The sequence below is a fragment of the Pieris napi genome, chromosome 14 (assembly GCF_905475465.1).
Source record: "Pieris napi chromosome 14, ilPieNapi1.2, whole genome shotgun sequence".
Taxonomy (NCBI): domain Eukaryota; kingdom Metazoa; phylum Arthropoda; class Insecta; order Lepidoptera; family Pieridae; genus Pieris; species Pieris napi.
The window spans coordinates 1,920,409-1,931,175 of record NC_062247.1 but is presented as its reverse complement, the minus strand read 5'-3'; the positions used below and the strand labels follow the sequence as shown (position 1 = coordinate 1,931,175).

General features: G+C 32.1%; 1 protein-coding gene across 1 annotated transcript in view; it reads left to right on the top strand.

The window, feature by feature from the left end:
- The first annotated feature begins 398 nt into the window (after positions 1 to 398).
- The window catches only part of LOC125056254 (calcium/calmodulin-dependent 3',5'-cyclic nucleotide phosphodiesterase 1), a 150,441-nt gene continuing 140,072 nt past the window's right edge, over positions 399 to 10,767 (top strand). The window contains exons 1-2 of the mRNA XM_047659284.1: positions 399 to 489; positions 1,450 to 1,783. Of these exons, the coding sequence (XP_047515240.1) occupies positions 1,576 to 1,783 (208 nt within the window). The 5' untranslated portion in view covers positions 399 to 489; positions 1,450 to 1,575. The remainder of the gene's footprint in view (positions 490 to 1,449; positions 1,784 to 10,767) is intronic.

Genomic DNA, 10,767 nt, shown 5'->3' with positions numbered 1-10,767 from the left:
CTAACCGATATGCACACAAAATTTCACGAAAATCGGTCGAGGCATTTCGGAGGAGTTTAATTACAAACACCGTGCCACGAGAATTTTAATTTTTAATAGACTAAAGAGCTCATTGATTACTACTAAAACTAACACATTAACATGTTGTGTGTCTGAATGAATTTTTAATTTTTACTAAACTTAACTAATGTTAGGTTACATAACTTGCTCTTATTATAATAACCCGTAAGTAACATTAAAAAATACATTTAAAACAGACAAACTGCCATCCGCTCTAAATAGCAATCTAACCGTTATAATTTATAAACTGGAGCTTAATCAAAAGGTAATATTCAAAACTGTCTATCTAATCACAAACTACCTGTAGGACATGTGGACTGTTAAGGCAGAACAGTCGCGCGCAGGCATCCACGCGAAACGGTCGTGTCGCTATCATGCCGCCTTGAACGCGCGTTTCGTAATTTAAAAACCAGGGAAAATTCCTCTAAAGTAATATTCCATTTTCAAAAAATTCGCCTTTTGATTTGCGCTAAATGAGTTATTTGTCACACGGTAACACCTGTTGTTCGCGGATCGGAATGGCATCACGATGTTTACTAATGACCTCCCCCACCCCGTGACGCAATATGTTCCTAGTTACCATGGCGGAAAAACAATTTCCGTAAAATATATTTGACTCTGTACGCGATTGTCAAGTGTCGAAATTGTAACACTATGTTTACTTAGGACGGCAAATATTTCTTTCTGGCGCGAAGGAAAATTGATACGAAATTTCCTTTCGTCAGCGGACAAGGGAATCTAATTAAAGCGGGCAAAATAAGCTTTTTCGTAGCTTCTAAATTTCAGTTTTTAAGATAATTTATAAAACTTTATTGCGCATGGTGTTTTCGTTAAAACAAATGATCACTATCAATGTTAATAGTACAAGCGATAAAGATAAATAATGGTTTTATATTTTCCGCCCACTTGATAGCATGCAACTTTGCATTTAATTTTCATTTTTATGTCGACTCGCATAAAAGAAAAGTACCAATTCTTTAAGCTTTAGTTCCAGTTACAATGAAAATTTCCTCGTTTTATTATTCCGTTATTAGCAGACGGTTTGATGCTTTTAGTATCATAAATTAGAAGCTTTTAGAAATAAATTCAGCTAACTGATTATGATTAAAGACAATAATATTAAAATCTTCAAATTAATTATTTTAATAATAATAACACGTGTTGCCGTACATCACGTGTCGATCCTGCGCTAAACTAAAAATATATAAAAAACACAATAATAATAATTATAATTTTTTAGTACTTCCAGTCAGTAATTAAGCAGTTAATTATATAAACTCGTCATGTCACCATTTAATTATGTAATTTGTATGCTAAATACTCTTGGCACAATTTTAATCGTCAATTTCTAATTGTATTATATTACAATATTTTTTAAAACCATTACAGCACCGTGCTAAGCGAATACACGTGTGAATGTGACAAACGTGTTATACATTGACGGAAAGTGAAATTATCTGTTACAGAAAGTGTTAAGTGAAGTGAATTTACATGTGACAGGAGATAACGAGTGATATGACAATGCGGCGAGCCTTGCTTGATGGCAGGCAGGGATCTGTCGACGGAAACAGTAGCGTTAATGACAAAGAGTTGGTACACAAGTGTCATAGTGATCCAGGTGGAGGGAGAGCTCTTGGGGCACCCAGGGCTCAGAGGCACCGCTCAGTGTCTGGGGCCCTGAGGAAATGCGTCTTAACCCTGGATGGATACTCGTACGTTATAGGTATGGATGGTTGCTTATTAAAATACGTTTTAAAGCGATCGGAAACAATTTGAAATCGACTTGATATTTTGTATTGGATTTCACCTTTTTAGTTATTTACAAGAGATTATTATTAGTACCTAGTATCAACCCATTTTTAAACCCAATCCATATTGATCGGCGGCTTGATCCTTTGGCGTTGCGTAGAGATGTGGGGTCACTCTGCATCTTTTACCGCATTTACCATGGAGAGTGTTCAGAGGAGTTGTTCGGATTAATACCTGCAGCTGAGTTTCATCATCGGATGTCAAAGCAGAATACGAAATTCCACCCGTATCACCTCGACGTCCGCCGTTCCACAACTGAGCGTTTTTCAAGACAGTTTTTGCCACGCACCACCACTTTGTGGAAGCAGCTGGCCACTGAAGTATTTCCGAACCAATTCGGCTTAGGGTCCTTTAAGAAAAGAGCGTACCAATTCTTAAAAGGCCGGCAACTCACTCGCGAGCCCTCTGGCATTGAGAGTGTCTATGGGCGGCGGTATCACTTAACATCAGGTGAGCCTCCTGCCCGTTTGCCCCATGTTCTATAACAAAAAAATAAATAAATTCGAATTGCCTTAGTGTCCTTCCATCATAACATACAGACAGTTTTATATGGGTTAATTTAAGCAGTGGTTAAATAGGCTGCTCCTGGACAGGCCTTCCGATAGGCCACATCTCACTTAACCAGGATTGTGGCGTCCGTTCAGCCGTGCGATTCTGTCAATCCGTGAGTTCACCTCACACTAACAACGCTCCCTTCGTCACTCACGTCATTTTTGGAATCTTATGGAATTCTGTTAAGCAAGTTCACATAACGTCTTGACAAGCGGAAGGAGCTTGTAGTTTATTGTCATATCAGAATGCCAAATCGTAAAATGACTGCTTCAAGACTGATTTGAGCACGACCACAGTTTGAAAAGTGAGTTACAGAATCGCAAGGCAGTTCTGAATAAAAAAAATATCTGCACGTAAAAACTAATAATTTATACCTTAATTCAAGAATATCTTAAACTGGTATTACAACATGACACTCTATGTAGTTAGCGTAATTTTATTCTAATTACATGCACGGCACCAACTACAATTATACATGATGTTGAGATGCTTGCCGTCTTTCAATTCTGACGTCCAAATAATTAAGTCACTTTCAAAGCTGCTTACACCGAAATGTAATCTTCTAAAAATAATCCAGTGGTGAATAGGAAACAGATTTCTGTATCTGATTTCAAATTGATTTTTGTGTAAAGGCAGTTGATTAGCATGCTCCAGATAAGGTTGACCTTTGTGGGGCTCCAACGACCACAGGATGACAGTTTTAAAACTATTAAAAGAGTAAGTATGGAGTTTCTTGTCCATTCTTCAATAAGAGTAATTGTTTTTAATATTTTAACCCGTACTTTTGACTTTCAAAATTAGCTTTTTAAATAGGCCTAATTGAAATAAATAATTTGACTTGACTTAGGTAAACAATGACTCCCGTATTTTGCATTTGTAAAGCCTTAAATACTCCCTAAGAGTTTAAAATTAATTAGGGCCAAGAGTTGTGCGTCCTAAAAATAAAAAAGATCCACAAAGTTCGAAGTGACCAGGGTGAAAACGAAGAACACCGACGCGCTAACCCACGCCTTACAGCTGAAATGGAAATGGGCGGGCCATATTGCAAGGTGCACAGATAAAAGGTGGACCGCCGAAGCCACCCGCTGGAGGGGACCTCCAGGAAAACGAAACATGGGGAGACCACCAAAGCGATGAGCTGATGACTTAGTGAAGGTTCCTCTGGAGAATTGGATGGAGGAAGCTAACAATAGATCCATATGGAATTTCAAGACGAGGCCTTTACCCAAAAAGGGTCCATAATACAGAACTCAAAGAAACGGAAATAACAATAACAGTATGGAATTAAAGTGGTTTTATTATTGTTATTAAGAGTTGCGCAATATAACGATACCACAATTGAAACTAATATTAGAAAGCTTTATAGATTTCAGAATTATAATAGTTCAGATTTCAAAGGATAGTAATATCAATATCAAAGCATTTTCAACCGATATTCGTATATATAAACGAAACGGATAAACAAATTGAAATACTCCATGATTTAAACATGAGTTCTGCGTTATTCAAAGAGAATATTCATAAAAGTTTACTAATTATTCTGACTTTATATGACTGAAAATATGCTAGGATGTTGTTATATTTGTAGAGCTTGTGATTTTGTTAACCCACTCATTGATTTGGGAAAATATGTTTATACACTTGTAAAAATAATACTCACTCACTCACTCACAAAAACTAAGTCTAATTGCACTGTTTTAACTAATGTACTTATGTATTATCACATCGTAAACACAATTTGACAAAATGATAAACATGAACACAAATATTGATGTTAAACTATCTTCGATTAGAGCAAAAGCTTAGTAATCTGTTACATCAACCAGCCAGTAATCAGTGACACAGCGTGACGTCACCGTCTTATCAGTGATAAGAGATAATGATGTCGCGTTAATCGAGTGTTTGTGTATTCAATGCTTACGTATAAATGGAAATTGTATTGTTTAGTTGCCAAATTGTTCTACATTTATCAAAAATAATGCAAAATATAAATAAATAAAATTCTTTTAAATACGTTAGATAGATGTTTGAAGGATCGCTGAACTAATAAAATTAGACAACGTTATGAAGACGAGGCTTGAAACTTTATGAGCAAAAAATAAAATAAATAAATCAGTAGCGCTACAACCTTCTTAGGTCCGTCCTCAGATTTGTGTATCTGTTTCTATGATCATTTGTCTATCAATAGGCAAGTAGCTGATCAGCCTCCTGTGCCTGACACGCCTTTTTGAGTCTAAGGCAAGCCGGTTTTCTCAAGATGTTTTCCTTCACCGTTCGAGCGAATGTTAAATGCGCACAATCACATATAAAGAAAGTCTATTGGTGCACAGCCAGGGATAGGACCTACGACCTCAGGGATGAGAGACGCACGCTAAAGCACGCTCTAGGTTTCCAAGTACGTTTGCAAATTTTTTTAACAGTATATGTTTTCCAAAATTTTCAATCAAAACGATTTCCATTTGGTAATCCCAACTTAGGGAACAGTTTAAATTTATAACTTTAAACATAAATAATAAATCGAATTTTCCTTTGTCTATTTATATTTTATGAATAGCTCGAGGTGGTATAGAATTCATTCAGAATTTTTCTTGAGGAGATCGAATCTACGACCCTTCAAAATCTACTAGATTATTTTTTCTATTTCATTTCTCCATAACTATAATTTTATCTTATAACGATACTACGCAATCTAGATCAATACGAATAATTCTTATTACAATTATGCCCACACCAATTTCCATATATGGCAAGTACAGCCTTCATGCATACAATACCAATTGTATGAACTGGATTGTATTTAGACGCATATATGCATTTACAAATTAAGCTGGTATTGATAGCTTACATCACAATGATACATCTAGTAGTAGAGGTGGATACAGGGGTTCTCAATTTGACGGAATCTTAAATTGTATGTGTCTCCAATCACGAATTTTATATTTAAAGATTCACATGATTGAGGTGTTTTGTATAATACTTTGTGTGTGTTTTCAAACAGTTGGGATATTGAAGATCAGTTGAAGCTTTCTGAAAGGAACTTTATGTTTATGATATTTGGTACTCTCTCTTCGTATTATAACAATAAATTTTCAATATTATTGTCTTGTCACGTGTAATAGCCGTAAACGTTGTACTGTTATTAGATAGCTATAACATTATGACGTCACAACTATGGTGACCATTCATGGCGCGTTTATACTCACGTGACTTTTATTTAAATTTCATCAGTTTATAATTGTTTATAATTAATTTAAAAAAAAAACTTTTTGAAGTTTTTTGCATTAAATATCAATATTATAAATAATAAAGTTTTAATATACATTTAAAAAATTAAAATTTTTTTTTTTCAAATACCCAACTGGCAGCACATTTCTGAGCGTGGTACAAGCAGCAAGGACTATCTGTTTCCACCGGTTTCTGTCCAGCGCCTCCCTTATGACGGTGTACAGTTTTGGGGATGACGCACGTACACTATTAGTTTAGTCGACAAGTTGAAAATGGAACAAAATAGAGATACTACTCCTAAAATTATGTGCGATAGCTCATTGGATCCGGAATGACGTCTAGAAAAATGTGCTAAAAGCGTGTATTAGCACATAAAAAATTGCAAAAGTTATAGACCATTAAAGATGAAAAAATAATGGCATTTAGTTTTTTGCCAATATTTAATAAACTATTAATATTTAAGAAATTTCAAATAAAGATTCTGAAAGAGGAGGAAATTTCTAATAAAAAATTCCTGACTCCCAGAACTCTATCTCCATTATTTATAATGTTAATTTAACGCTGAAAATAGGTCTGCGGTTGACATTTTTAGGATTCGCGCGTGGCGTCAAAAGCGACTACGGCACATTAATTAATTTATTTAAGGTATTGAATATATTTTTTTAAATTTGAAAAAATTATGGTGTGTTCTGAACACTATAATTAATTTATTCCCGTTGAAAATTTTACTTAAAGTTAATTTTTCAACAAGTTAAATAATTGTTAACTAACGAAATTTTCTCGAACGACCGTCTTAATTGTAAGTGAAAAAAAATGTTTAAATAATGGTCGTAAAAATATTTCGCTTCGTAGAGCCTTTCTTACATACATACTTAACAAGATCGTACCATAAAAGTTAAAAAAATATTTATACTTTGTTTATAACAATTTTTTTACTTAAACAAAAACTTAAAAATCCATGTAATGATGTTAAAAAAAATTTTTTTTTTCTCAATCATCATATAATCGTTTTTTTATTAATACAAGATATTTATTAATTCTATTGTTTATTAACTTACCAATTTGTTATAAACAAATATTTAACTTTTGTTTATTTTTTTTCAAAAACTTCTAAAATTAACAAAAACAACCATATATAACAAAGTATAGAAAATTTTTTTTTTAATTTTAAATAAAAGTAATATTCATGATAATCAAAAAATTTACAAAAAACAATAGAATTGTTGATTAAAAAAAATTTTTTTTCTGTTACTTTATAGAAGATTGTCAATTATGATTTTTAGGAAAAAAAAAATTTCTTAACTAATTATTTAAACAATAGAAAATTAAAAAAAACGATTATCAACAATTAAAAATTGTTATGAAGGAAAATTTTTTTTTTTAAAAATCATAAAATTTTTAATGTAATAAAGTTGTGTTAAATTTTTAAAAAAAAATATTGATTTAATCAATTTGTTTAAAAAAAATTCATCAACAAATGGCGGGAATTTTTTTTTTTGCAAATTAATAAATATCTTGTATTAATAAAAAAACGATTATATGATGATTGAGAAAAAAAAATTTTTTTTTAACATCATTACATGGATTTTTAAGTTTTTGTTTAAGTAAAAAAATTGTTATAAACAAAGTATAAATATTTTTTTAACTTTTATGGTACGATCTTGTTAAGTATGTATGTAAGAAAGGCTCTACGAAGCGAAATATTTTTACGACCATTATTTAAACATTTTTTTTCACTTACAATTAAGACGGTCGTTCGAGAAAATTTCGTTAGTTAACAATTATTTAACTTGTTGAAAAATTAACTTTAAGTAAAATTTTCAACGGGAATAAATTAATTATAGTGTTCAGAACACACCATAAATTTTTCAAATTTAAAAAAAAATATTCAATACCTTAAATAAATTAACTAATGTGCCGTAGTCGCTTTTGACGCCACGCGCGAATCCTAAAAATGTCACCCGCAGACCTATTTTTAGCGTTAAATTAACATTATAAATAATGGAGATAGAGTTCTGGGAGTCAGGAGTTTTTTATTAGAAATTTCCTCCTCTTTCAGAACCTTTATTTGAAATTTCTTAAATATTAATAGTTTATTAAATATTGGCAAAAAACTAAATGCCATTATTTTTTCATCTTTAATGGTCTATAACTTTTGCAATTTTTTATGTGCTAATACACGCTTTTAGCACATTTTTCTAGACGTCATTCCGGATCCAATGAGCTATCGCACATAATTTTAGGAGTAGTATCTCTATTTTGTTCCATTTTCAACTTGTCGACTAGACTATATTACAAGGGTTTTAATAAAATTAAATTTAATATTATGTGAGTGTTTATTACATTATTTTCTAGAATCATTCTTAATTGTATAATTGACCTTCATATAATAAGCCCTTAGAGACAAAAATTAAATTAAGTGAATTTTATATTAATTACTAATATGTTTTATTACTTAAAGTAATGACTTAAATACCCATTAAAAATCGGGTGCGGCTTTAAAAACTTTTTAATTTTCTGTTAGTATCACAGACTAAAATTAGGCAATTATGATCCTAGTCCGTCATCAGAACAGGGGCCTGAGTTTTTTTATTTATTTCTCTTTTCTCTTTTTTTTTCGCCGGATTTTTCTCTCGGCCTACACCCTCTGTCTTCTTTGCCGATGACCAGGGATGTCTACCGATACAAATTTAAAGATGTGGAATAAGTAATACCTGTATCTTATATTCCATAATAAACATTGTATATATTTTTTATAACATTAACTAAACTTAAGAATATATTTCAAAGCTTTTTGGTAGAGCCTAAACTTAACATATAGTGTATATGACGTATGCTTAATGTATGTGACGTGGTGATTTAATTGATGGAGGTCCCTAAAGTAATTTGTATGGAAACAGAAGACCACTGTACTAACGAGTAGACAACACAGTATGATGGTATATATTAGAGATCCTATTCCTCTGGTAAAATACGTCTTTATGGTATATACATTGAAGAGTATATACTTTTTATCTATAACTATTTTGGTTGCGCTATCAACAAGTAGGTTCCGCTATTCCGCGTTGGGCTATCAACAATATTCACGGTGAAACAATTTTCATCTATCAGAGATGGGTAAGGTTTGCCTATCCGAATCATATATTTCGCTTATTTTGAAGCTAAAATATAAAATAGTTAAACATGTTCAATTCACATTAAACTTTTAATTAAATTAATAGTTTGGTTGTATGAAGTGTATGAAATTATCTGTGAGAAATAAGAGAATCGCCATGATTCGCGAAAAGAATGGCGGAGAGTTTATTGCCAGTTCTTCTCTTCCGTTCTACGCCCTTGATTTGAGAACTGGCAGTAATTGTAAAATTAGAAGCATTTAATATATATTTCTTTTTTGACGTTCATAAGTGTACGTGTTTTGACATGACAAGAGTTGTAAGAGACTACCAAATTTGACAGTTGACTTTCCAAACTTGATAACTAAGCGTTATATTTAAATACTTTTTGGTGCGTGGACTCCTTGTCTGCATTAAGGCGTCGACTATGTTTAAGATTATATCCATAGATTTATACATTGTATGTTAATATGTATTTTATATGTTAAATGTCCAATGCATATTTTATATATAATTGACGTCATTTAGCATTTTGCATAATTTATACATTATCTATTGCGTTGCATTTCAAGTAGTCTGAAGGTAATGAATGGTTTATTTTTATCAACGATTCATGCGTAGAATTTATTATAAACTCATCTGTGAACCATATTCCATATTATTAGCAAAAGGTATTTATTTATTATACTAAGTGGTTAAGTTCTTGCAGTCGGTTTACGGTATATCAACAATTATAACGGGTTAGTAGACACTAAATATAAATAAAAGTGAGCCGGACAGAAATATTTATTAAGTAGGTCATCATACCATTAGTTGACACTTATACTTAACTCAAATTGACACATTTAATTTTAGATACTTCTCTGCTATTTTTCTGCATAGGACTAAAATAATTTTCTCTCGCAGTGTTGATGTAGTTTATAGAACGAAACATTAAATACTATAAAATCAATGATTATCGACAGATGCGATTAGAGTAGGTGACATGAATTGAGCCTCTCATATGTCAAGGGATAACTGACATAAGCCCTTATCTATGACAGGAGTTTTGAATGATGAATGGTGAGCTGCGATTGAAAGCAGATCATAAGAGTTTCGCCTGGACAGTTAAGAGACCACTTGGGATTGTTACTGTTTCAAATTGGAGAACGAATGTCATTCGTAGTTCGGAGATGCTAGAATTTATAATTTCAACAAATTGCTTTTTGTGTATAGAGGCTTGCAATATTTCAACATTTCTATACAACGTAGCAGTATGTGAAAGTTGATACAGGATTTCGTGTAAAATTAGAGCGATAAATGTTCATCCATTTTAACCCGACAAGTTATTGATTTTATATATTCCTGAAGCTTGATGTAAACATTCAAAATATAAAGCATTAAAATTACGATATCGTTTATTTTTTGTTATTAGTTGGATTAAATTGTATGCGCCATACGTTTTTCAAATATTTAAGTAAATGTACACGATTAGGAAAAATCTGTGCTCATTAATTTTAATATTCCTTTTAATTTTGTTGACATGAAGTGTTCCGTAAGCATGGAGCGATTGCAGACATATTTCTACATCTGTTTTATAGGTTTTGTTGGTAAATGGATGACTTGTTGGATTTAAAATATATATAAACTGAGAAAAATTATTGGTAAACAGTTTTTGAAAGGCGCATTGACTTCGATTTTGTAGTTTTGGTTATATAACTTCCAATTGTAAATAAAGATGAAAATGGCGTTTCAAACGATTGGTTTTTGGTCTTTGTACCGCGTTTATGTGGGTGTCTTTGATCTAGCGCTGTTTACAGAGCTTCAGTATTTCAAAATCACCTTTGTCTATTCAGTATTCAGTAGAACGTGGATACAGTCTTGTTATTTACTCAACGTTTTGTATCTTAGGAATTTGTAATACATAAAGCCGCATTTTATTTCGCTATAGGCCTGAGTAGTCTAGTGCCGTGACATGTCCCACAAACCCTATATACACTAGTTCTATATAGACTCGTTTTGTCCGTCG